This window comes from Cyrtonyx montezumae, unplaced genomic scaffold, assembly GCF_038088225.1.
Source record: "Cyrtonyx montezumae isolate F1298 unplaced genomic scaffold, pur_monq_1.0 scaffold_5, whole genome shotgun sequence".
NCBI classification, from domain to species: domain Eukaryota; kingdom Metazoa; phylum Chordata; class Aves; order Galliformes; family Odontophoridae; genus Cyrtonyx; species Cyrtonyx montezumae.
The window spans coordinates 12405727-12432979 of NW_027072056.1; the positions used below are offsets into that span (position 1 = coordinate 12405727).

At 45.6% G+C, this 27253-nt stretch overlaps 1 protein-coding gene across 1 annotated transcript; it reads left to right on the forward strand.

Moving 5' to 3' along the window:
* The first annotated feature begins 219 nt into the window (after window positions 1-219).
* ATP13A5 (ATPase 13A5) lies at window positions 220-26809 on the forward strand. The gene is made up of 30 exons (XM_065748224.1): window positions 220-282; window positions 4082-4255; window positions 5218-5364; window positions 5590-5660; window positions 5737-5817; window positions 6358-6427; window positions 7698-7832; window positions 9455-9527; window positions 10334-10465; window positions 11089-11259; window positions 11392-11549; window positions 11804-11992; window positions 12267-12328; window positions 14679-14829; window positions 15751-15834; window positions 16693-16849; window positions 18223-18340; window positions 18431-18555; window positions 18639-18802; window positions 19467-19586; window positions 20336-20415; window positions 20645-20687; window positions 21445-21554; window positions 22487-22583; window positions 22956-23028; window positions 23204-23378; window positions 24063-24253; window positions 25176-25264; window positions 25811-25891; window positions 26181-26809. The coding sequence occupies exons 1-30, from the start codon at window positions 220-222 to the stop codon at window positions 26373-26375; spliced, it is 3579 nt and encodes a 1192-aa protein (XP_065604296.1). The 3' UTR covers window positions 26376-26809.
* The last annotated feature ends 444 nt before the right edge of the window (window positions 26810-27253 follow it).

Genomic DNA, 27253 nt, shown 5'->3' on the forward strand with positions numbered 1-27253 from the left:
TACACAAGCTGGGCATTTAAGAGCTTTACACGTGAGTCTGGATTTTCCTCCCTCTCCGGGAGTGTATTAAAAACTGTGCGCATTGTGAGACATTCAAAGGCAGCAGGAAGGACCATGGGGAGAGCTATCTGTAATGCTGCCCTGAGTTCAAGTCAATAGCTGTGCTTGATGTTGCGTGACCTCACCAAGGACATCCAGGACTGAAAACAACGCAGTCAGATGGAGGAAAAGATTTGGAAGGATCATTATGTGCTCCTCAACAAGGATGAAGAAAATGAGCTGGTAAGGAGTGGGGGGCTGTGCTGGGGGGTCGGTTTCCCTGTGTGCCTCTTTCTCCACAGGCTTGTTTTGCATCTGCCTGTGCATTTTTCACCTCCACTCTCCATCTGGTTCAGCACAGCCTTAAGGAAGGCAAAACCCCCCGATCAGTTCCTGCTGACTTTGAGACTGATATTGGTTAAGTAAAGACTAACTGAGGAATGTAGTACTTCAGTCCAGAAGCACAAAACTTGGAAGAGACCTCTGCCCACCAGAAATCATCCAGCCATAGAGCAGTGTCCCTTTCTCCTCATCTATTCCATTGTCTTTTCCACCCTAACCTTACAGATCTCTACTTACAGGTACCCTTCCCCTTGCCAGGCCATCAAAAAACAAGTAACAGGAAAGGTGCTTACAAATTAGGTTCATCCTGGATCATTCTCTGGAACAGTGGTTAAATCTCTTCTCCTGACAAGTTAGGGTCTGTGCTGCTTAGCAGGGAGCAGTTGTACAAAGTCTACTGCAATTCCTATGGGAGCAATCCCTTGTTCCTCACCCTTTTATGGTAGCATTTACAGAGAAAAATTCTGTCCTTAAAAGGCTTTTAATTAATGTTGATTGAATCTACTTTCTGGTTTTAACTATAACTGATTATTGACTATTGATCATTGATTATATACACTAAGGGACTGCTTTGCAAATGCAATGAGTTGGAAACTCTTCCTGTACCTGCCAGCATGGACTAATCACTTTAAGCCAAGTGAGGGTGGGAGCAAGACTTTCCTCTCCAGTCTTCTGTTCAGGGACCATCTGGAATTCAGCTATCTCCAGTGCTGAGAAGTAGATGCCTCTGCACAGGTGTAAAATATAGCCCTGTCCATCTGTTATGCACATGTGTGTACATGCATGTGTGATGCTTGCACAGGAAGCACAGCTGTGCACTCCTCCCATGATGGGATATTCTGTCCTTTGCTTCTAGCATCCCCACCTTGCCCAGCCTTGAGGACTGAGAGGTGCCTAGACCACACAATGCAGATGCTCAGGGCAGGCACAGGTAGGGATCCTGCCCTGCACTGCATAGCTGTTCCTCTGCCTCAGAATTGTTCACAAGGCTTCTGATAGCAGTGGGGCTGAAGATCTGCTGCTTGCCTCTAGTAAATCCCTGCTGGGCTTTACTTGCTGCTCATGCAGCTCATGTGAGCTTGTTGTAGATTAGGAAGTTCAGGCTGGTTGAAGCTGTCTGTGTTCAGCACAAAATCAGAAAATCTGCTCTGGGAAACAAGTAAGGAGACAAACAGTGATTTCCTGTGTCGTGCTCATAGCTACTGTGTCCATCAAGGTGTCCCTAACTGCTGTGGGGAAGTGGTCCTCCATGCATGCATACATACGTGCTTCTGCTAGTGCAGGAAGCAACAGCAATATCAACTGCCAGATGAGGATGAAGGGCCAGCAAGTGTGGGTGGAGTGAGCCTTGCCACAGGCAGCCTTTAGCTGGGAGCTGTGCCTCTCTACTGAGCTGCACCATTTTCAGGAGACAACTCCCTGCCCATCCAGCCTCCATCCCTGCTGGCCTGGTGCTGCCTACAGGCTGACAACACATCATGACTTGTGCTAGACTGGCTTGTGCTGGGCTCTGCTTTTTGTCATACATCCTCTTGCTGCCCTGCTTTCTGGAGCAGCCTTACCTCTGTGTACTGTACTTCTTGAGAAATGTGTCTCAGTGGCAGCTCAGTGGGGCAGACACTACAGCTCTTCCCAAGCCTGGGCCGAGGACTTGATCCTCTCAATGTCTTCTGGGCGAATGTCCATCCCAGCTGCCACACCATGCTTCCTGCTTTCCAGACCTGCCTTTGGGTTTTATCTATGAAATTGCTGCTGTTACAAAACAAGCAAACAAAGACCACCACGCTGTGGACTAGTTTGTCCTCCAGCCCTGAGAACATCTGTAATTATTGCTTTAAACTTTCGTGTCCTTCAAATAAATAATATTTTGCATGCAGCAGGGCTGTGAACTCCAAAGCTGCAGAGCTGTTTTGAAATGGGTTTTGCTAACCTGGTACAAGGGCTGCATGATTATTTTTATTTCAGTTGAACTGCATTGATTTCAGCTTAGTTTATGTTGATTATGATCAGAGTTCAGATAAATCAAGTTAATTGCTCTCTTAAAACGAAATAGGTGCTTACTCCACTGCCTTTTAATCACTTTAAAATTATACCTGAAGTTGAACCTGCATAATTGTTATACAAGCCCTTGTCAAGGAGCTCTGCTTTGTTGCATATTCTATCCCACAGAGCACCACTCTTCCTTCTGGCATTTCTATCATGTATAATTCATTACTGAAACTTCCTCATTTTTATTCTCTTTACATTTTAAAACACCATTTCCTCCCTCCACTCAAATTCTGTGTCAATAGCAGGTTACACTGCCTCATCATATTGTGTACTTTAATTGGCAAACTGTGTCAATTAGACATATCCAGGCTGGACATCATTACATGCTCAATGGGTTTGCACCCCTGGATGCTTTAAACCCCAGCTGTGGATGGAGCATCTCCTCCTGTCCCATGCGGGCTGAAGTCCTGTCTGAGCTGAGCTCTGCTGTCTGCTCAGAGCAGCTCCTCTAAGGCAGTGGAGGAGTGAAAGCCCCAAAGTGAGCAGCTAATCCCTGTGAACTTTGAGGTGTGGGTTTCACTCCAGGCACTGCTTCCTTTGGAAGAAGATGTGAGTGTTTTGCTGTGCAGAAATTGCGAAGAAAACACCCTGCTCATAGAGAAGGATCCAGCTTCAGGGATTAAAGTTATCATTAGCCCTGTGGGGAGACTTAAGTCAAGCCAAAGTATACAAAAATTGAATGTTTTTCTCAAGGGGACAGACTAGAACTGGTGATTGTCGCTATCATAGAATCATTGAATAGTTTGAGTTGAAGGGGACCTTTAAAGCCACCTGGTCCAACCCCCTGCACTGAACAGGGACATCAGGTGCTCAGAGCCCCATCCAGCCTGACCTTGAGTGGCTGCAGGGACAGGACACCCACCACCTCTCTGGGCAACCTGTGCCAGTGCCTCACCGCTGTAATTGTAAAAAATCTTTTCATTGTACCCAGTCTAAATCCTCCTATTTTAGTTTACAACCATTTCCCTTTGCCCTGTCACAGCAGACCCTGCTGAAGAGTCTGACCCCTTCCTTGTTACAGCCCCTGTGGGTACTGACATGCTGCTTTCAGGTCTTCCTAGAGCCTTCTCTTCTCCAGGCTGCACAGCCCCAGCTCTCTCAGCCTGTCCTTGCAGGGAGGCATTTCATCCCTTGGATCATTTTTGTGACCCTCTGGATCTGTTCCAAAAGGTCTCTGTTATCTCCTATGAGTAGATGAGTACTGGGCTATCAAAGAGAAAGAGCAAATAGAGGAGATGATGTGATCTGGAGAATAAGTAAAAGGAAAAGAATGTACAAAGCTGAAAGTTTCTGCATGTACTTGTTTTCAAAATGTGGTGTACATGGTGGAAGATAACATGGCAGTGGGAATGGTATCTGGCAGCTAAGAGGAGGTGCCTGGGGGTTTGGCCATTTTCTTTCCATGAGGTAGAGGCTGTTCATTTTCTGCAAGGTGGATTCCAGTGCTTAGTTCCATAGAGAGTGTCCTCCTTGCAGAAGCTGTGTGTGCTTAACTGTGTCATGTCAGTCAGCAAGCTATGATTTCCAAAAATGAACTTGTGCTGCTAGGAGGCCTCAGTCACCAATCTTTCTTTCCAATCAGCTTGGGCTTTCTGATGAATGAACACCATGTTCAAGCTTGTTAACAGAGTGATTTCTCTTTGCTGTATAGGAGGCTTTTGGCTACAAAACCCAGGGCTGCCGGAAGGCCCTGTGCATTGCTGGGTACATCTTGTCCTGTGGGGCTCTGCTGCTGTTGTTCTACTGGAAGCCAGAGTGGGATGTGTGGGCAAACTGTATCCCCTGCAGCTTGGAAGAAGCGGATGTCATCCTGCTCAGAACAACTGTAGGTTGAACCCTCACACTTCACTGTTACTGGCAGAACCTGTGGCTTTCACAGATAGAGCAACTTGTCTCTCTTTTCCCACGTGATGCAGCAGGTTGATAACACTGTCTGTGTGTAGAGGTGGAGGGGCAGGGATGAGTCAAGCTTCAGTGGAGCTGTGTCCCTTCTCATCCTCTACGCACTGTGGTAGAACCAGCTGCCTTTGAAGAAGGGAACAGTCTCAGTCATTATGTCTGTTAGTAACCTTTCTGCTTGGAAGTTATCTATCAGACGATGTTGAGGAAATGGATTTTGAAGAGCTGGGTTTTAGGCTTTGGTTATATTCTAGGACTCCATCCCTGTAAATTAAAATCCCACAAAATTCTATCAGAGCAAATACTAACTATACTTAATGCTTAATATTTCAACTATATCCCTTATACAGATGTACTCAAACCACTTAATGAGCAGTGTGTTAGGTGACACAATTCAGGACAATTCAGTCTAATAAGTGCATCTGTAGCTGTAAAGCTGAGTTGCTTTTGATTGTGGATTTATAACAAGTAGCAGCATTACAGGAGATCTGTAGAGCTAAGTAGCTGGTGCTGAGGTTTCAATATTCCCACTAAAGGTATTTCAGAAGGCTTTTACTTGCATCTAGCTTTAGCCTAGTTTATGGACTGAATATCCATCCAGTAGCTACTGAAGCACATCTAGTTCCATTTTATCTTCTTTGAAACAGCTCTGAAGTATAAATCAAAGCAAATGGAGATGACTGTGTGTTTGACTTCAAAGTGCTTTTCTGCTTGGTACTGAAGCACTGATACCTGGCATCCCCGTTGCTATGGACTGACATTTGCTGTGATTGCAATGAGGCCGTGGGATTGTAGTTCTCTGGGTACCTCATATGAACTTCTCAGAGTCAGGAAATGTTATTACGGGCAATATTTTGGGTTGTAACTGAACTAGGATCTATTTTCTAGGATGAGTTTCAGAAATACACCCAGAAGAAGGTGATCTGGATTGATTTGTCCACTCTGGCACAACCTGTTGGTAGTAATTCAGAATGTCCTCTCGTAGCTGATAAAGACTCTGTTATAAACAGAGCCGTAATGAAGCCACAGTTAAAGGTAAGTTGTCTATAAAATGGAGAAGGATGGTGGAACAAAGATGGTGGGTGAATTACAGGAATCATAGCACTGTGAAGCTTCCAGAAAAGCACTGTCATCATCCTTCTGCAAGCCCTTTTATATTGAGTGGAAGTTTTCTCATAGAACATATGCAAATATTTCCCTAACACAGTGATGTGAATTTCCCTGAATGCCAAAAGGAATTTTTGTTGTTTGATCTTGCAGATGAGATATATCCAGGTACAGAAAATCCGTTACATTTGGGACTTTTCTGTAAAAGAGTTCAGGAAAGTTGGGTGAGTGCCAACAACTTACAACAAATCCCTTTGCAGTATGGGAGTCCCCTGTGTGAACTTTCTCCTGTTATCCTAGATCACTGGAAGACAGCAACACGTGTCACAGCATACACCACAAGTTTGGAGCTGGCCTGACAGGGGAAGAACGGAAGATCAGGTACTGTCTGCATATGAGTAGATGCATGAGTTATTTATAACAGTATGACCCATTAAATCCCCTTTTAAGTTCATGTGAGCTTCTTGCTTCTCTCTGTAGTAGTAAGGCAGCACAAACTGCACGGGTGGCATTCAGAGAGGCGGAAAGTTATTATCCCCACACCTTACTGAGCTTATTCTGTTCTGAGTGATATTGAGACAGGGCTGGGGAAAACCCCACAAGCTCCAGTCTTGTCTCAGGGCACAGCAAGTCTTGTCTAGCTGCCTTTGACAACATTGCCTTAAAAGACCTCTGGAGAGCTCATCACAGGGTTTAACAGCAAATTTACAACATCTTCAACATGGAAATAGCAAACTTGGGTAAAACCCTTTCAGGTACAATAGCTTCCTGACAGATTTATTTGTGCTGCTCAATTGTCTGTACCCCCAGGAGTTACCTGTTTAAGTGTTAGGTCCAATAATATTTGGGCTCATATTTTCCTGCTATCTTACCCATGTGACAAAGTTGTAACATCAGGAACTCTTCTCTTCCTACTTACAGGCATCTGGTGTGTGGGCCTAATGCCATCGAAGTTGAAATCCGTCCCATTTGGAAATTGCTTTTTAAAGAGGTCAGTAAAGCGGGCTGGCATGGAATGGGACAGTCGTGAAATGGTTTTGAGATTTGGTCTATGAATGATAGGTCTCCAAGAGAGTATGGTCAGCACTTTTCTGAACTTAAGAAGGAATTTGTCTGAAGATGTACAAAATACATGAAAAGCTCCAGGGCTCCTGAAATTGGTTGGATGTGATATCACCAACTTTTCAGTGCCCCCTGGAGATGGTCTTGAAGAGAATTCCAGTGCAGCACTCTAAAAAAGTTTATTCAATTTGAACTTTGCACTTCCATCTAAGTCTGAAGCTTCGTGTTTGAAATATTAATTGTAGTGCCTGAAGGCAGAGGGGTCCTGGCAGGCAGGTGGTATTTCAGTTCAGATACAGCTTCAGTGGCTGAAGACTGGCATTCTGATTTAGTGTCTGTCTCTTTGTCCTAGTGAATCTTGAATAGCGTATTAAATTTTCATTGAGGGACCAAATTTGTCAGATGAATAATTCATTTCAATTCAAATCCGTATGCAGAAAGCTCTTTTCGTTGGCATTTTTGTTATATGAGTTCTATAGAAAGTCTGTCACTCTTCACATAGTGGGCAATTCTCTGAAAAAATTTCATCTAACGCTTCTGTTGTTAGTTAGAGCACCAAAATTGTGTTCTCTGCTGGACTTCACTGGGGCTTGTTTCCTGTTTTAGCATAATTGAAGTGAGCGATGACTAGTATTGTAAAATCGTCACAGTGTGAAGTGGCCAACAGTGTGGAAGTGTGAGAAAATCCAGTCTTCAGCTTAGCTGTAGTCTGAGACTGATTACTGATGGACTCACGGACCCTTAGATTCTTCTTTTCTTGCAAAACAAAATTATACCCTCATTGACTTTCTAAAATCACCAAGTGTTAGATACATTGGCTGCAATTCAGTCCTTCTTTTCCATATTTGGATAGTGTCTTCTGTGTAGAGATTACTTAGAATCAGCAATGTTAAGGTCACGCTCATCAGTGGGAAATGGATTGACTGAAAATCTCTTAAACTCTGACTTTAAATTGCCAGCATAGATGCTGCTGCATAGTTACCAGTTAGCAACAGCTTTTAATTACAAACATCGTGAACAGTGTGTAAGCTGGTGAGTTCAGAGATGGAGCTATAAAAGCATACTGCCTTGAGATGGAAAATTGTCCTTTAATTTGGACTCCTAGCCATTGTGATGATATGTTCCCCCATCTTCCCACACCCCATCTTGTACTATATATTATGTCCATCCTCTGACAAGTACTATGTTTACATTTGCAGATTTTAAACCCCTTCTATGTGTTCCAAGCCTTCACTCTCACGCTATGGCTGAGCCAAGGCTACATTGAATACACGTTGGCCATCATAATCCTGTCAGTCATTTCTGTTGGCCTAACCGTGTATGACCTCAGGCAGGTGAGTGCCATGCAACCTGTTGACTTAGAATCATGGTGTTTTTTGGGTTGAAAAGGACCCTTAAAGGCTATCTATTCCAACCACACTGCAGTGAACAGGGACACACCTACAGTGCCATCAGGTGCTCAGAGCCCCATCCAGCCTGACCTTGAATATCTCCAGGAACAGGGCATCCACCCCCTCTCTGGGCAACCTGTTCCATTGCCTCACCAACCTTGTTGTAAAAAACTTCCCATACCATGCTGCTAGTGACTTCATTGCAGATACAATAAGCAGCTGTTTCTGTGCTCTTCCTGGCTATTTTCTATATTTAGATGTGTTACTGTAGATTTATTACTATAGAAGAGTTGAAAGGTTCAGACCCAGTAGTCTTGAACTTCCCAGGAATTGAAGAAGATTGAAGCCTTGACACATGGGATTCCTAAGACTGAGGGTGGCCAGTACTAATGAGTCTGGTTTGACCATAATTTAACAGTATTCTCTTGGAGAAGCTGGCAGCCCACATCTTGGGCAGGTACACTCTTTTCCTGGGTAAAAACCTGGCTGGATGGCTGAGGGAGCTGGGATTGTTCAGTCTGGAGAAGTGGAGACTTAAGGGAGAGCTTAAAGCTCTCTACCCCTACTCTGTAGAAGAGGAAAATACAGGAAGGTGAGCCTTACAGAGTGTCTGCATTCCCCTGAGTCTCCACATTCAGGTAGGTGAGGTGCCTGATGCTTCCAACTGGGAATTTGGAAACTCCCTCCTTATTCTGTGAGCACACTTTAAATAAAGGAAGAAGGCAAAAAACACATGGGAGGAAAACGACAAAATAAGTAGAAAAATAATGAAACCATACTTACAAAACACAGAGAGTACTCTTTTGTATGTTCCTGGGCTTGGGGACCTCTGAGTGCTGTGCTTTGCTGACATGGCAATCTATACATCCCTTTGCCAAGGACATGCTTTAATCTGCCTTATTCCAGCCTCACACTGCTCTCAGTGAGTGCCTTGTGAATAGCTGGGGCTCCTGCCAGCACAGGTGTGTTGGCCATGAACCCCATTTTTTTAATCTCTGACTAAAACCTGCATGTGCTGTGTAGGGTAAATAGCACTCCTATGTTGAACATGCACTCACATACATTTAAGAGCACCTGTATCCCTGAAGTGGAGATGCTATACCCTTGTGTAGTGCCGAGGATGGTGCGCTCAGCTTTTCTTGGCAAGAAAAGGGTTTTACTGTGACTGGTAACTTTGGCAGGAAGAATTATAATGTTCGAAGCCTCTGGGTAGACTTCAAATTGGTTTGACATCCTCATAAGAACAAAAAACTAATGAAGAAACCCACTCCTGGGGTTAGATTTTTGCAATTGCAACTTTCTAGATTGTGCATTCTCTCTGTAGGTTTTGCAATGACAATTGACTCAGTCATTATCTCAAGGTACACAATTGCCTGAATTAGATTGCAAAAACCAGAAAAAAAAGCCCACATCTGGCATCCTGACCTCTAAAGAGAGGTGTGAATACTCCCCTGATAACGCAGTGGAACTCAGTTTCTCTCATACTAGCTCAATCTCTGACTTGTAACATGCTGCTCAGCTTGAGTGTTGATGTTTCAACACTGCAATCCCTTTCCCACCAACAGCAGTCTACCAAGCTGCATGACCTCGTTGAGGAGCATAACAAAGTCCAGGTTACAGTCTGCACAAAGAACGAAGGTGAGTCATCTGCGTCTCGTTTTCCGCACCAGCCTATGTAATTAACTGCCATGTTGAAATGTATCTGGAATTGCACAGCTCCTGTTGATTTCCACAGCTGAAATGTGCAGAGTGAGCTGTGGGGAGAATGGGGTGGAGGGAGGTGAGCGGGGCAGGGCAGCAAGAGGAGTGGGCAAAAGCCTGTGCAGTGCGGTAATGATGCATCTGCGTCATTATCATCAGTATCTGCAGCATCTGTAATGATACAGGTGAACCTACTAATTTGTGTTAAGAGTTGGAAAGAGCTTGGAAAACTCAATTTCCCAAACAAGCAATCAGATAACAACTCTGGCCTTCAGAGATCTGTTTCTCCGCCCTGCTATAGGCTACTTTCACAATCTTGTAAAGTAACTTGTGAGCAAGTTTTCAGGAGTATAGACGTATGGTTCACACTGAGGTATACACTTCATTCCCCATGCCTCTGTTTCTTGTCCATAAAATAGGCCATATAGCTAATTTTGCCTCCTGAAGACACTGAGGTGTGCAGTTGCTGGTATGGTGGGGGATGTAAGGCCTTAGATGGATTTTTTTAGTCACTGTTTTATGGATACTAAGCCAAACTGCAGGCAGCCATTTGGAAGCAAATGTTTAGGGAAGAGCCTACCTTTACACTATAGTTTCTAGGCAAAAATTATTTCTAAGAGGCACTGGCCTTAGATCAGGCAGTGGTGAAATTTAGTGATGCTATGTGTGCCTTGAAACTTGTTTTTTTATCGCTCGAAATTTATGCACATGTTAAGTAAGTTCATTTTTGTATTGTTCTACAGGTTTCAAAGAACTGGAGTCTCGTTACTTAGTCCCTGGAGATGTTTTTCTTTTAGATGGAAAAAAGCTCTCTCTCCCATGTGATGCTGTCCTGATTGATGGAAGTTGCATTGTGAATGAAGGGATGCTCACAGGTATTGCCTTGGAGTTAGGAATGCTAACTCCTTGTGCAGGTTCTCTATCAGGGAGATGTCTTTATCTGTTTTGACAGCAAATTTTTTACTATTTATTTAGAATAGTTTGAAGCAGGAGGTGGGAGAATGGTGGCTTTAATAATTCACAGCTATCTAGGGCTTTTGAGCATTTCCATTGTATAATATACATTTCAAATCCACATGAAAATCAAGTAGGATTAATATACTGTCAGGAGTAGGAAGAAGAAATATTCAAATTCACTGAATATGTATTTTTTGAATTTTTGGATTCTGACCTCGCAGCACCTCACTCAAGCAGGTGGTGTATGAGCACAGGGGTCAGTGCCACAGCTAAACACCAAGCCACCACAAGGCATGAACTTGGGTCAGAGCAAAATCTGACCCATGCTCACTGACAGAAAATGCTCAGAGAAGCCATCTGATATGCTCTGAAATGAAAACTGCAATGGCTGTCACCACAAATCCACATCTGTAAGGACATGAGCAAGCTAATTAGTCAAGCATGTTTAAGCACCTAAAGGGCACTGTCATTATTTAACACACACACAATCTGATAAAACCTCTAAATCCCCTTTAAATGAAGCACATACTCCTGTTCTCAGGTGAAAGCATTCCAGTTATGAAGACCCTGTTGCCTCTCACGGAGAGCCCAGAGCCCTGGAAAACTCACAGCATGGAGGACTACCGGAGACATGTCCTCTTCTGTGGGACTGAAGTCATCCAGGCAAAGTCTTCTGGAAGAGGGCCGGTGCGGGCTGTGGTGCTGCAAACTGGTACGTCTATCCCTAAACTGGTTAGAAAATGGTAAAAGTGGCCTCCCAAGAGGCTTCCCATTTCTCACAGAGATGCCTTACCGTGTCACTGTTCAGTCATCTCCACTATGTAAGGGTCATGTCTTCGCACAGGGTTCAACACTGCTAAAGGTGACCTGGTAAGATCCATCCTCTACCCCAGACCTGTGAACTTCCAGCTCTACCGAGACGCCTTCAAGTTCATTGTAGGCCTCTCTGCCATTGGTGTGTTGGGATTGATATACACCGTTTGTGTGTTCACATACCACAGAGTAAGTATGGGCCATGCCTCCAGGTTGCAGGCCAGCTCCAAGACCTCGGTGGTCCGTGGTCATTGGAGTATCATCCAGTTCTGTAATCCAGTCTTCTTATGCCAGAAGCGAGGTGCTGGGGGCAGAACTAAGATGAATAAATCCATCATTCCCACGGTCAGAGCTTAGGGGGCATTACTCCGTATCAGGAGGATCAGCTCCCAGGGTAGCAGGGCTGTTACTACCTCACTGCCTGTTGTTCTGGCTGTTTGCAGAAGCCAGTGGCAGATGTTGTGGCCATGGCCCTCCTTCTCCTCACTGCGGCTGTGCCTCCTGCCATCCCTGCTGCCCTGACCACGGGCACTGTTTATGCCCAAAGGAGGCTGAAGAAAAAGAAGATTTTCTGCATCACTCCACAGAGGATTAATATCTGCGGGCAAATCAACCTCGTTTGCTTTGACAAAGTAAGACACTTCCTGGGGCAGTGACCAATGCTGGAGGCTGATGGGAAGATGGTGGTTATTTTATTTTCTTATTTTTCTATTTTATTTTTATTTTATTTATTTTCATTCCATCTCCCCTAACCCGCTCCCAGGAAATCACCCTCTCTAGGTGCCTCTGAGGCAAGGTAGCACTGCGGGCAGGAGGCCTTCTTTACCCTGCCCACGAAGGAGCTCTGGGGACTCAAAGGGAAAGGGGTGAGCAGGCACAGGATAACAGATATTTATCTCAATTTAGACAGGCACGCTGACAGAGGATGGACTGGACCTGTGGGGCATCCTCCCTTCTGAGGGAAGCCGGTAAGGAGGGATTTCCTTCAGAGATGATAACTCTTTTTAAATCCTCATTACTGTGGATGTTCTGCCCCAAAGTCAGGTTATCAGGGCTGGTGTCCCTGCTAGCTCATTTCCCCTCAAGGAAGTAGGCTGGCTGTCTTATCCATCAGCATGGCTGCTAACTCAAGGCAAACACACAGCCCAGAGGCCAACAGCAGTAAGAGTGCTTTTAATTACTCTATGGGGATTTAGAGAATATGCACAGAGCTTTTCAATTATGTCATTCACAGCATAGTTCAATAAATATTCCTAATCTATTCAATAAACCTTTCATCCTTTAAGTGTTAGGATAATGCTCCCTCTGTTGAAATTAAGTGTCGCCAGCTTCGATGCCTGTCAAATCTCACCTACCTTCTGCAAACACTGTAAAAATCCATGTGAGCACAGATCAGACCTACAAAGCCTAGGCTTTCTTACAGACTGCCTCCCACCCATAGCAAGTTCCATCTCAAATTCAAGCCCAAGGAGAAATGAAAGCCTCAAGAGATATCTAGTGCGTAAATATTAAACTTGACTACACCTAGAATTATGCTATTTCATTCACAGTATTAAAATACAGTAACAGACTTCAGCTGTGCAGTATAACTTGCTTGTTACACCAAGTCAAAATATCAATCTTTCGCAGTGGCCAGGATAAATCACACACCCCATACCTACTCCCAGATTTCATTAGTTGCTGTTAATATATCAGATACCTCAACACCAGAGATAATCATGCCATAATGAATGAAAGGATGAATTTATTACAGGAGGAGAAAAATCACATTCTCAATGCTCTCTCAAAGGACAGAAAGAATATTGCTATCTGATGCAAATTAATGAGAAGAGATTAATAAGTGTCAGCTGATAAAACATTCCTCCAGCAGGACCAATCCATTGGCACACAGCATGCTCTCTTCTTGGCACCCATCCAGTGCCCCAGGGGTTCCAGGCTAAGCTTGAGCATGCTGGGTGGGCTCAGAGCACACCAAACAGCAAATGGCAGTGATTCCACAGAGGTAGCCATGCAGGCAATGTCTGCTCACATGAGCAGCTGGACAAAATTCAACTGATAAATTGGGATAAATTCATGTAATAAAGAACTGTGAGGTGTCAGAACATAAGGCTTTCTTTGCTGATGTGCCCCTACACCCAGCTGGGAAGGAGTGCTGGTGGCTTGCCAGAACACAAGGAGGAGCTACCACTGGCTGTTTTGATCTCATTAGCGTATTTACATAATTATTCTTTCTTAAATATTCACATTCTTAAGCACATAAGACTAGCTGTCAGCTAATCTGAATACTGAGAGGCAATGACAGTAAAGGAATTTCATTCCACTTGCAAAATATCCTATTGTATGTTTAATACGATACGAGCGTTTGTTGGTTTTATGTTGTTTAACATTTTCGTGGTGTCTCTCAAGTATTAATTAATTAATAAGCCAATTATGACCAGCCTGAGAAGAAGGTATAATTTGCTGGAAACAGAACAGACTGATGGCCCAGAGGGATGACAGGTCCTGGGATGCATTGTTCCTTTTAACAGAGCTGCGAGCTGTCATGCTGCTCGCTTCCAGTTTCATTGCACTGTGCTTCTTTCAGTAACAGGGGATGCTTGCTGTGATCAAAGGTAAATAAAATCTATTTAAATTTCTCCCTAACATGCCAGCCTAAATGGTAATGGGCTGTGTTCTGGTCTGGCAGGCAGAGCTCGTCAGCCAGCCAGTTTCTTAGAAGGAAAAATGTGTGAGAAGACTCTGAGAAGTGGTGCAATAACAGAGCCTTGCCCCAGCACAGCATCACTGCTCCGTTTGTTCTGGAGGAAACACACCTCAAGGCTTTCCACTGAAATAAATAACAGCATTCCTCCAAGTAACTCGATAGGAGTCAGGCTTATCCATTTTTAAAACCAAAGTGAGAAGCAAGTATTTGGTGTCTGGAGATGCAGATGGAGCTCTACCAGTGGAAGCGGAGGTTCTCCTGGGCCATATTGCTCAGCTTCGTGGAGATCTCAGCTGCAAGTTTCCTTTCTCATAGAGTCTTCTCTAATACTGAACAGCATCTGTCAAGCAGTACTCCTGAGCCCATGCCAGCTCCTCTGAGTGTTTTATCTTCCCAGTTGCTTTGCATCAAGTTGAACTCATAATAATTTTGGGAGACTTCTTGGCCACCTGAGTTCCCTTTAGCTACTACCAGGATAGGTAGGACAATGTGTAGCTTGCTGTAATTGGGCGCAGCACCACTGAATGCAGCAAAGCAGCACCTGTACACACTAGCTGAAGACTTCTCTGCATCCCTCTTGCAAGCAGTCCCTCTAACCCTCTGCTTTATATAAGCTTTCAGAAAATCCACAAGTTTCCATCCTGCACTCCTCTGCCCTGGGGACCAGTGTGTGGAGCCATGGCAAGCTGCCACTCCCTGGTGGTTCTGGATAAGAAGATTCAAGGAGACCCACTGGACCTGAAAATGTTTGGGGGCACACACTGGGTATGGTGACTCATGTCTTCTGCACCCTCCACAGCACAGCCCCAGGGCTTATTCAAGGTCAAGCCCATATACATGTCTATAGGGATGTGTGCAGGCAGGATTCTGTGCCCATATGCTGAGGGCTGTTTTCTCTGATAAGCAAAGGGATATATCCCAGTGGAGAAGCCTTGGGCTGGATGAACAGCAAATCTGAGAGCTGGGGGGGAGGCAAGGGCCCAGGGCACATCCACAGGGATGAGGAATCTTTGCACTGGTGGGAGCAGGATGGAAGGAGGCAACAGAAGGAAAGCAGTGCCTCTTCCCATAACTCAGCCTGTAGGGGCTCAGGGATCACTGCGGCCAACTGCCCCATCATCCCTTTCTCCTTCAGCCTTTTGCTCAAGAGATCTGAGTCAATAAATAAAACAGATGGCAGCTCTTGGAGCAGCACTGCAGGAAGGCACCACGCTGTTGCTTACTGCTGCAGAAGAAAAGGCAAAAGTGGCAGCAGAGCTGGAGGGCTAAAGCATCCTACACCCAAACTCTCCACCCTGCTTCTGAGTAGTCTTTTAAAGATGGATTTTGGAAGATAAATCCAGTTAGATTGGGATTATTACATTTTCCTGATGTTACATGGCATTACATTGATGTGGAACTTGAAATTACAGAAACAACATTTGGCACAGCTTTTTCACTCTCATCAAATCAAAAGATAGAGGAAACTGTGGGCTTCTACTAAGAACAAGGCTGCAGGGAGACTGTCACACGTGATGGCTAGAAAGACCTCATAGACTCTAACAAAGCACTACTGCAGCTGTGTGCAAGGGGGAAATTCTCCCATATGCTGCTGCCATTGCTTTTAAATCAGGTGTGAAGACAAAAAAATAAAAAATTAAAAAATTAAAAAAAGCAGCATCAGAAATAATGCTTTTCCTCATACAGGAGATAGAAGAGTCCAGCACAGCTTGGAATAGGGCTGGTGCTATTGATGCCTGCATCGTTAGACCGGGGCCGAATGCCAGCAGCGTGAGTCCAGCTCTTTCTGGGAATGAATACTCTGTACTCTCAATCTGCAGCTTCTGAAGCTTCTTGCACATGTACTGTTAATTTACTGGGTTACTGTCTGCAAAGTGCCCTTCCCTTGCTCTTGGTCCTGTGCTGTACCTTCCCTGCAAACAGACCTCCTGGGAACTTAGGACTAGAGAAGCTGTGTGACTGGTCTAAGTGGAAACCAGTGCAAAGAAATATTGCTAACTGGATAAAAGTCTAAAGCAGGAATACACCTGCAAGAATATGCACTGCAAGGTCAGGCACCAGCCTCAACCTAAAGCAGCGTTGTTTGCTTCCTTCTCCCTCTCAAAAGGCAACAGCTCTGCATTTTGATGGTTGAAAATTATTGTTTCAAGCTCAAATGCTGAGCCAGCCAGCTTCTTCCCAGAGGAAGGAGGCTGATTTCTGTTAGCAGCACCAGGAAGACGGTGCTGTGTCAACAGGGAAATCAATCTTGTTTCTCACATTGCTCTGTTCCCTTGGTAATGTCACTGTAACATCAATTTTCAGTTCTCCTGTCTTTAACTCCAGGAATGTTGCATCAGGATGTAATTGCTAAAAAAAAAACCTTGGACAAAGTCTGAAAAAATGAATATTAAGAAAAACACTGAAGTTCCCAGGAAGTGTGTTAGGAAGCTACTGTTTTTGAAACTGCAATTCCTAAACTTATCATCATTGATCTGATAACACAGTCAAAAACCATGGAAATAGTCCCCTATCAATAATAAATCTAAGCCAGAAAGGCTCAGATGAGCTGAAGCTCAGGATGGATTTACTTTGTGTAATCCATGAATAAATCCCCAAGCAACATCTCCCTTTCCTGACCTCTTCCAGGCCCCTGTGGAAGGAATTGCAATCCTACATCAATTCCCATTTTCCTCTGGGCTGCAGAGGATGTCTGTTGTTTCACAGAAGATTGGAGAGGAACAGTATGACCTGTACATGAAAGGAGCACCAGAAACAGTGTCCAGCTTTTGCAGACAAGAAACTGGTACAGATGTGGGGGAGGGCACCATTATAGCATTTATTCAAACTTAATCCAAAGCAGACTTGGACTGTAATCCTAAAGGATTTGCAGCACTCATTCTGCAACTGCATGTGTACGATTCCACACACAAACAAGACTTGGACCTGTACAGAAGTTAAGAGTCATTAGCTAACAGCACAAATAAGCTTTCATTGATTGTGTGTATGCAGGGATGCACGCAGCCCAGCGGGTGGTGAGATGCACAGCCTGTGGTTCAGATGCTGTACATCACTTAGCTGACGTGCATCAGCTGAAAATAGTCTGTAAATAATGTTATGTCAAAATACTCAGGGTAGGTGTGGGATGGTGGTAATTGCATGTGTCACAGCTGCTCTGTTGTGCTGCATGAGTTCTTGAATTTTCTGTTAATTTACTGACCTGTAGATTCAGTATTTATTTGCCAACCCAACTTACAAAGACTTTAAATCTCAGCAATGGGAAACTTGCTGTGGCCATGCAAATTACTGTTATTAAGGATAATTACTATTAACGCTCAAGCCAAGGCTTCTGTCCTCTCTCTGCAAGTAAATATCAGCTTCTCTTTTGTGTGTGAGAGCAATATAATAGGCCTGTTCTCAGAGTTGTCTGCAAACTTGAAACCTAGGTCATATTCATTGCTTGTTTTGGAAGGGTGCCAGCCATGCAGAAGCAGTGGTCTGGGTCTCTGTGGTTTGTTATTTGAGTTGGCCACGACCTGAGAACAGGTGAAAATGGTTTTGAGGGACAATAGAAAGATTTACTTTAAAATTGCATAAGACCTAATGACACGGACCTTCAAACAATTCCATGTCAGTAAGAAAAATATCTTTAAAAAAAATTGTTCCACTTTCTCAGGTTTCTAAATAGCTCCTCTCATCCCGCTTTGATTGTTTCTCTATTGATTACAGCTTAATAAATAATTGGGTTCCACCTTGTAAAGTTATGATGGCAGGATGTAGTGATAACAAAATACTGTGAAGTTAAAAAGAATTCTTTCTTTTAGAGCCATTGGAACAATCAGATTTGAACATTCAGTTTATGGGAGAATTTTCCCATTAAGACATAAACATAAAAACTACTTTCTGAGCATTACTCAGCACATACACAGAAAGGACCAGGCCAGAACTATGGAAACACTCATTCATTCTCTGCTGAGTAATGCACCATGCATACCTGCTCCTTAATGTGCATTTTAAAGATCAGTCAGTTGCACAGCCTTAGTACAAGCCAGGTGACTTGTATGAGAGGGCACAGTACTGAAAGGTTATCAAGTGTGTCACAGGACAGACTTTAAACCCAGAGGAGGAATTGGCAAGAATGGAACATTCTAACAACACAGCTTTCTATCCTGTGAGCAGTCCCAGCTGATTTCTTGGAGGAGCTTAAGGCATACACAAGCCAAGGCTTCAGAGTCATCGCCCTGGCCCATAAAGTGCTGAGCCTCCCAGAGGATGTAGATGTGTGCGGCCTGGAGAGGTAAGCTGTGCTGAGGAGCTATGAGCATCACTGTGGGATTGCTTCCCTCCCTGAGGAAAAGGACTCCCATGTTTCTCTCCTTCTTCCAAGAGAGGAAGCAGAGTCTGGGCTGGAGTTTCTGGGCCTCCTGATGATGGAGAACCGCCTGAAGCCAGAGACGAAGCCTGTGCTGCGAGAGCTGGCTGCTGCCCACATCAGGAGCATCATGGTCACAGGTGAACCCCCCACAGCCACGTGCAGCTCTCTTCTCCCCATGGCAGAGGACTCAGGGAGCCAACCTCTCTGGTATCATTGGCAGGGGACAACCTTCAGACAGCAGTTACAGTGGCCAGGAGTGCAGATATGATTCATGAGGCCAGCAAAGTCATCATCGTTGAAGCCAGTGAACCAGAGGGCTCCATTCCAGCTTCCATTGCCTGGCGGCTGGCAGAAGGCAGCAAAGCAAGTACAGCTGCTCCCAGTGTGAGCACAGCCAAGGGGTGGCTGCTGGGTGCTAGCGTGAATTAACAAAGTGTTGATGTCTAATAGCTGGCTTCTTGGGTTTGGGCTCTCACTGCAGATTTCGATTCAGCTTTAAGAAGCACTGAGTGGGTTCCTATCTAGCCAGGCTACGTGGAGTGAACCATCCACCTGCTGGGAAGAAATAACTCATACAGAGGCTTTTTGCTCAGGACAGCATGCAAAATGACTGCACACAACACTGGCAATGCTCTGCAGATACAGTGGCCACTTCCCTCATGCTTGATGTGTGCCTAATTAATGCATTTAGAAATACTTGTCAGTGAGACTATTTGCTGGACCAAAATTCAGTGTTTAGATGAGCCAGTTATGCCTAACAGTTATCAGTGACACATGGGAGCAAAGCTAGAAAATCCAGTATTGTCAGGCCTGAAGCTGCAGGAAGGATGCTAGCTGCCTGTATCTCTGATGGGAGGCTGAAATGTGGTGTGGGTCCATAGCAGAGCTGGGTGCAAAGGGGATGTTCTGCACAGGAGCAGGCATGCCACCCTGGCTAAGAGTTGGTGGCGCAACCAGGGCTGGCTGTCAGCTCCAGAGATGGGTCTGTGTTGGGCTTCAAGGTGTTGTGATCTCAGTCTGAGGATAAATTCTGTCTTGTTCCTAGGAGGTGTGTGCCAACGCCCAGGAAAAGATCACCTTGGAAGGAGAAAGCTGCAACTACCATTTTGCAATGAATGGGAAGTCCTACCAGGTTCTCACGAAGCACTTCTACAGCTTGCTGCCAAAAGTAAGTGAAGAAGATATAAAGCACTTACCCTCCCCACTGCATGTAAACAGCAGTATTGTTCCAGCTGGAGAAAGGTGTCTTTCTGTCAGCACCTGAAGTGCTGTCACTTCTGACAACTCGGCAGCCTCCCAGCACAGCTCAGGGTTACCCTGAGCAGCTGGCTGTCAGCATATGTGAGACCTTGGGTGAGCAGGGTGGCTGAGGCACGTGAGCAGATGCATGGTGGAATGACTCTGTGGTCACCTCCTCCACTTCGATTTAATTAAAAACAGCAGCCTCATTCCCACAAACAACTGCCAGAGCTGGCAGCATCTTCTGCTCAGCAGTGGCAGGAGCATGAAATAGCTGCATTTAGCAGCAGAAACCTTCAGCTCCTGTCACCCTCCCATAAAATAGCTGCTCCTGAGAGAAAGAGCCCTCTGGACAGAACTTCAGGTTGAAAAAACCTCAGTCTGAGCAGTGTTATTGCCACTGTCACCATCAGCACCATCTGTGCTGCAGCAGGGAATGGTGTGGGACACCTTGTGCTGCAGAAAATGTGGTGATGCTGGTCTGCCAGAGAGGCAAGGCAGAAACCAGAGCAGGATGAAGTTGACATTAGGTGGAACCTGATCCTATAGGCAATTAAACTAATGTTGGGGCTGGGAGACAGCATTAGCGGTTTGTGCCACGCACCCATCGGGGAACCTGACCCTGCCTCTGTGTAACACAAACACACACCCAAGGCAGCCCCTCGCTCTGTCCCACAGATACTGATGAATGCGACTGTCTTTGCTAGGATGTCTCCTGGCCAGAAATCCAGCCTTGTTGAGGAGCTTCAGAAACTCGAGTAAGGTTCTGTTCCCTTTCTTCTTGAACCCAGGCGAGGAAAGGTGTAACCAGCACTGCCAGTCCCTGCTCCCACCTGCCGTGGCTGCATTGAAGGCTCTGTGAAATGGAGCTGAGATAAAGAGAGCAGATTCCCGAATACACAGATATTTCCTCCCCTCCCCCGCACCCATTCCCGCCCCTTGTTTTAACTCCTTTCATCACTGTTTTCCCTCCTTGCCCTCCAACAGTTACTACGTGGGTATGTGTGGTGATGGAGCCAATGACTGCGGGGTACGTAGGAGCAAATCTCCCACCCTCCTTCTTGTCACTTCTTTCAACCTATGGGTTCAAGTGGTGAGACACTGCCTGGCATACCACATCACAAGCATTTCCCAAGGTAGCACATGGGTGTGCTCAGTTAGTGTGTTGTTATAAGACACTGCCTATGTGCATTTTTCTCCTAGAAATAAGTATGCACTACATCTTATGTATTTGTTCAAACACAAATTTGAGGGCCTTCATGACAATTACTATAGAAGCATCAGGTTCTATGTTATCTATTACATGGCTATTCTAAAATGTGTTATTGTAATATAATTTTGTAACAGCACATTATCTGGTTTGGTGTAAGCCATTACCTGCCCCTGAGCGCTAGGCCAGAGAGGACAGGGTTGGCTCACACGGAACCTTGTAAGACAGAAAGAGAAGAAATATGATCAGGACACGGAAAGGAGTGGAAAGAAGATAACATGCTAATTCAAATAGTTTGGTGGGCTTTTCAACAGGAGAGATATGCACAAACTCCAGTGTGAGAAACAGAGCAGGATAGTTTAGAGAACTGTAAATAGCCTCAGTGGGATTCAGTGAACAAAAGAAATGTTTAAGCTGTAGGGGAGGGAAGATATCTGGAAAATGAGATCAGCTGGGCTACAGGATAAAGAAAGATCAATGACAAGGCATGCTTGAAGCAAAACTTGTGAAGCACCACTAAAAGAAATGGAAGGGGCAGATGGGTTCCTTTCCAGCTTCATGCTCTTGTGCGTTTCAGGCTTTGAAGATGGCCCATGCAGGGATATCGCTGTCAGAGCAGGAGGCATCGGTGGCCTCACCTTTCACTTCACAGATCCCCAACATCCAGTGTGTGCCAGAGCTGATCAGGTTGGTTGGCTGCTCCCCTGGGGTGGGCTCAGGGCACTGCCTCCACTGAGCTTGGTGTGTGGGGTCACGAGTAGGAGATGCACAGCAGTGCACAGGGATCCTAGGGAGCTTGGCAAAGGAAATAATTAATTTATGTTTGTTTATGGCTAGCTGCATGCATGTACATCCAACCTTAACAGTGCTGATAATTCAAACTTAATTTTGATGGATGAGAGGGACTGGCCTCAAGTTGCACCAGGGGAAATTCAGGTTGGATAATAGGAAGAACTCTGAAAGAGTTGTGATGCAGTGGCACAGGCTGCCCATGGAAGTGGTGGAGTCACCGTCCCTGGAGGTGTTCAAGAACCATGGGGGTGTGGCACTGAGAAGCATGATACAGTGGGCATGGTGGGAATGGGTTGGGGTCGAACTAGACAGTCCTAGTGATCTTTCCCAACCTTAACAATTCTATGATTCTACACTGGAGACAGTCTCTAGAAAAGGCAAGTACAACAGTTACCACAGAACAGATTAGCTTGTCATTACTTACAAATTTCAGATCCAAATGCTGTATGTAGTCATCGAGCAGCCAGGAACGATGCCATTTAGCCAAATGTATGCAAAGAAGATTTTATGTAGCAGTGCGCTTGATTCCTGGAACTGCTGAGCAAATTAGTAATGAAAAAACAACAGCAGCTTAAGCCAGGTATTAAAATCACAGCAGCAGAACAAACACAAAGAAACAAAACACTGCAGATGAGGGGTAGCTAAGTGGCTCTGCAGTCTCTTAAGGCCAGAATACATCTGTGGAATTTAAACTATTTTCCATGCTTTTTAGAGTTTCTAAAGCAAAGGAATTACTCTGCTTAGAAGCAGAAGCAACCTGTGGCACTAGAACACCAGTGCTGTGGGAAGGGGGCAGCTTCAGCAGTTTGTTTTGTTATTTTGAGCAGGGAAGGTCGAGCTGCTTTGGTGGCTTCCTTTGCTGTGGTTAAATACCTGACCCTGTATGGCCTGATACAGTTTGTTGGCACTGCTCTGCTGTTCTGGGTAAGTACATAATGGCCACCTTTCTTTGGCAAGCTGTGCTCACTGCAGCTTTTTGGGTTTTGTTGCATTACTCAATAGGAAAGAAATGGGAGACAGGACAATGTGGAACTCTGGCCATGCCTGCCATTACTGTGGGCTACAAGTGACCTGAGTCCACTACAGGGGATGGTGTCTGCTGGGATAAGGGTGGAAAAACACTCACTTGCCACTGGGTCACCCACAAGTGTTCTGATTTAGGAAGGGTTTAGGTGGCACTCAGCTTGCTCTGCTCCTGTAGGTGCTCCCAGATGCTGTTGTCAGTGTGCTGCAGCTCTGAAATAGCACCTGGGGCTTTATTTTGTAGTCAGATGGTGCCTTCTGTTTTTGTTTCAGCAACTGCAAATCTTTGGGAATTACCAGTATTTGGTTCAAGATGTGGTCATTACCCTCCTGGTCTGCCTAACAAGTAAGCAGCGTGAGGAAGCCCCTATGTTTGTTTGAATGCATGAGTATAAATAGCCAACTTCACTTCCTAGCAAAAATAAAAGAAGGAGCCAAGTTCTGCCATCAGTAACCATAACTGCTGGTGGTAGAGCATTCCTTTGGGCACCTGACTGCAAATCTCTCTGGTTTCTCTCCAGTGAGCCTGACTGAAGCCTACCCAAAGCTGGCACCCTATCGCCCTCCTGGCCAGCTCATCTCCCCTCCTTTGCTGCTCTCTGTTGTTCTCAATGTGTGCTTTACCATAGCCATGCAGACCTGTGGCTTCCTCCTGGTGAAGAAGCAGCCCTGGTATGTAGCGCTGGCCAACTGGAGGTGAGTCCCTCTCCTCTTCAGGACACTCAACACACAGCTCTGTTTATGGGGTGCACAGTGGCTGCCAACAAGGCCAGCCCAGACCACCAGTGCATCACAGAGATGGCATTTCTGGAGAAGCATATGCTCCTCATTGCTATGCCTCGAGCATTGTTGTCACTGTCTTGCTGGGACCTGAGATTTGGCACAGGGCAGTAGTCAAGCTGCTTTCTAAGAGGCATATTGTAATACTGCAATGCAACAGAAACACAGCAGTGACAGTGTAGTAGCAAAGTCCTAGGCTGCAGCAAGTGAGGGGTCGTTCAAATGCGGCAGCTGTGGGTAGAGAAACAAAGGAAAGAAACTACTTACCCTTGGAAGACCTCAGGTACACAGAGACCCTCACCTTCACTGCCAACCCTTAAATGAGGTCTGGGAAAGGGTGGATCCTGGCTCCACCCTTTCTGGTCACTCAGTCACATTACATGCACCTGAGCTCCCACTGGCTTGGCCCTGCCTTCTCACCAGCTGCTCCATCACTGCTTCAAGCTGTGTTGTTCTGCTACATATGTGTATGTATAATATTTATTTAACGTGGTTTTTATTGCTGTGGGTGATATCTAGTTAGTGTGGGTAAGGAAGGAGGAGTTGTTGCAGATCACTCTTGCAAAAGGCAGGAGCAAGATGCTGAGTGTCACCTTGCAGACATTGCTCACTTGGGAACCAGACCTTGCCCCCTGCCGGCGCAGGGGGAAACAGCACCAGCAGCAGTGCCCTGAGCACCGTCCTCAGCTACGAAGGCACAACGTTGTGGCCGCTGTCCTCCATCAACTGCATCATTGTGGCCTTTGTATTTTCCAAGGGAAAGCCCTTCCGCAAGCCTATCTACACCAACTGTGAGTAGTACTCCTCTTCCTGCCTCAAAATCTCCCTGGCAGGAGAGAAGGGAAGGAATAATGATTTTGTATCTGTACTAGCGACTGGCATGCGATTAAATTGTTGTGTATGCGAGCTCCTGCTTCCCTCCTAACAAATCTTAGTGAGCACTGCCTACATTCACTTCCTTCTAGACAAAAGGAGCAGCAGAGCTGAAAAATAAGACTGTGTTCTGAAAAATAGGTGCTTTCCAGAAGATGATGTCCTGTGCTTAGCGCAGAACTGTGTATTATTGAGATTACAGATCATGTGTAAGGATAAGATGTATTTGTTTCAAAATCCACACATCAAATAGGGCTCCTCTGAGATTCAGTTTTACCTTTTCCGACTTCCATTCCTAGAGATGAGAGAGAAAAACCTGTGATAATATCACTGTTAAAATCCCCTCACAATAACCTTTCTTTCTCTGAGTTTTGCCGAGTCGATTTACCCCTACCAGCCTCCTGCTAACTGGTAGCTCCTTTGCAATTGCAGCTTTTTACTCACAGATGAGAGAGCAAGATCTTGCTTAACCTTAGCAGAGCTGATTTCATTAGTTTTTTTGGCAATAGGCTGGTCCCAAACTCATTTCACAGTGTCCTGACCATCTGCAGAAGAGAGGAGAAGCCAGAAGGAAGTTGTACTGCAATGCCAAATCACTTGGGTGAGAAAAGCAGTGTAGGTAGGAACATTTGCAACAGTCTGCTAGGGAGTAGTTCCATTAGGTTTCAATTCTACAGGTGGTCTAGGCACAGCAACCCACCTCCCTGCCCCCTCCCCAGACAAACAACACCAGGAATGTACAGGCTAGCAGTTCTACAGCACTTGGGTCTCCCATGAGTGTATCAGAAGAGGTCAGGCACCAAAGCCCCTTTCCCAGGGCCACCCCCTTTTTTTCCCCAGATGTATTTTCAGCCCTCCTGACCCTCCAGCTTGCCTTCTGCCTCTTCCTCTTCTTCGCTGACATGGATGTTGTGTACAGTGGCATGCAGGTAAGCGAAGACAAAAGATGCATTTAATTTTTGCTTTGCTGGACCTTCGTCTATGCACACAGAACACAAGCTACAGGTACGACCATCCTGGAAATTAATTCACTGGTTTGATGATGTCTGGGCATCACTTTCATGTTTCTCTACCATCCATCCAACAAGGGCTTGATTAATGAGGCAGTCCTCCCCTCCAGACTGCAGTGGGAAGAAGAAAAAACAGTCTTTTGTGTTTAGCTGAGCTGTTCTCCCTAACAAAGAACACAACAGCACAGAGTGTGGGTTTGCATGTAGGAAGCTGCAGCTCCCTGGAATATTTGGGCACTGAATGCTGATCCTCTGGTGTCAGTCACAGAGTCAGGGGGCAGCTGTGTGCCATGGGGAACCTGGCATCAACCCCTCCAAATCTCTGTGACAAGGAGTTACTGCCACTGCCTGAAGCCTGTTCCATGCTTGCCATGGAGAAAGTGTTAGCCCCTCCAGTCATTAGGAACAGATGTAAATCTTGGCAAGGCCCTCAAACCTAATTACGGCTCCTGCTTTTTCCAACAGTTTGTTTGCACTCCTGTGATCTGGAGAGTTTATGTCCTGCTGATGCTCCTGGTCACCTTCTGTGTATCTTTTTTTACAGAGGTGAGCGAATTCATTTACTGTCTGCTCTCTGGGGTGAGCTGCATCTGTTGGGGACTTTCTTCCTCTGCAACCATGCTCTTCCTTCAAGCACAAATGCTCAGGCTTTTTTCATTTTTCTTCTCTTTTTCCTCAAGAGTCACTGTGTGTCAATCAAATCCACCTGATGGAGCACCATAGATGACTTATCCCACGTGCCTTAAGCTTGGGAGTTGCACATATATGGGCTGGCACATGTCACAGGGGCTGGCTTTGGGGCTGTCCACTAACGCCATACTGTGTCACTCTGCAGGATGTTCTCCTGCAGAACAAGCACCTCTGGATGCTGATTAAAGCCTGCTCTGGGTATCAGTCGAAAAGCCAGTACCGAAAGTGGCAGCGGATGCTGCAGAGGGATCCAAACTGGCCTCCTGTCAACACCAAGGACTTTGCAGCAAGAAGCACAGCTGAGGTTTACGTTAACCCCAGCTATGAGCACAGGGACTAGGCGAGAGCCTGCAGCTGGGCACAGGGCCGCCTTGTCTCTGCTGATCAGTCTGTTTGCATCACTCCACGCGCACCAGGCTTGGATTTCTGTGCTCACTGAACAAACCCCTCCATTCAGAGGCAGGCTGGCTGTGTCCTGGAATAGGGGAGAGAATTAGGCTTTCTCTTGCTGGTAAAATAACAGCTTTGACTCTACTCCATGGCAACAGCAGCTCTCCAGCCTTGCCAGCACCTCCTACAAAGGCTCAACAACAACTGAGCACAGCCAAGCAATGACTGTTGCTGCTCCAGCATTTAGCCACTGCTCCACCAGACCCTGTCACTGTACCCACGGGGCTTGATGACCCAATTAGTGACCTATCCTTGACTGCACTAAGGAGCACATGTGCAACTGCAAAATCCTGCATTAAATGAAACTGCAGCTTCCATGCAAAATTCCACTTACACAGCAATTCTGGTTTTCTTCCATTCTGGAGTGAATTACAAATGTGGGAGGGTGCACATGCTGTCCTTACTTCACCCTCCCTCGCCAACTTTTGCAGACACAATGTGCTGAGAGCAGGAAAGATTTCAGCTCAAGCATTGCAGTAAGTTGGAGCTGGGCGGGGATGTACTCAGGGAATGAGTAGCTGCCTCCTTACCCAAATTTAGTGCTCTCTTTAGTGCCACGTGACACCTTTGCTCTCAAGGCACACTGGGCAAAAATTTGCACTGAGCTGTTTGCTTTGTCTAAGCCACACCAAGCAGAGGTTAATGTGCACCAGTACTCTGCAGTCACATAGTGCAGGAAGCCTGGGTGGGTGTGCTCTCATCCTCATGTTTATTCAGCCACTTCCTAAGTGGAGTCTCAGAACTTATGGCTATATTTACAGGAAAACA

Excerpts from the sequence above, each read along its gene's own strand:
- ATP13A5 (XM_065748224.1), top strand. The coding sequence starts at position 220 with ATGGAGGAAAAGATTTGGAAGGATCATTATGTGCTCCTCAACAAGGAT. Across the intron at positions 11,993-12,266 it reads ACCTCGTTTGCTTTGACAAA|ACAGGCACGCTGACAGAGGA; the intron begins GTAAGACACTTC and ends ATCTCAATTTAG. Across the intron at positions 16,850-18,222 it reads CTTTTGCAGACAAGAAACTG|TCCCAGCTGATTTCTTGGAG; the intron begins GTACAGATGTGG and ends TCCTGTGAGCAG.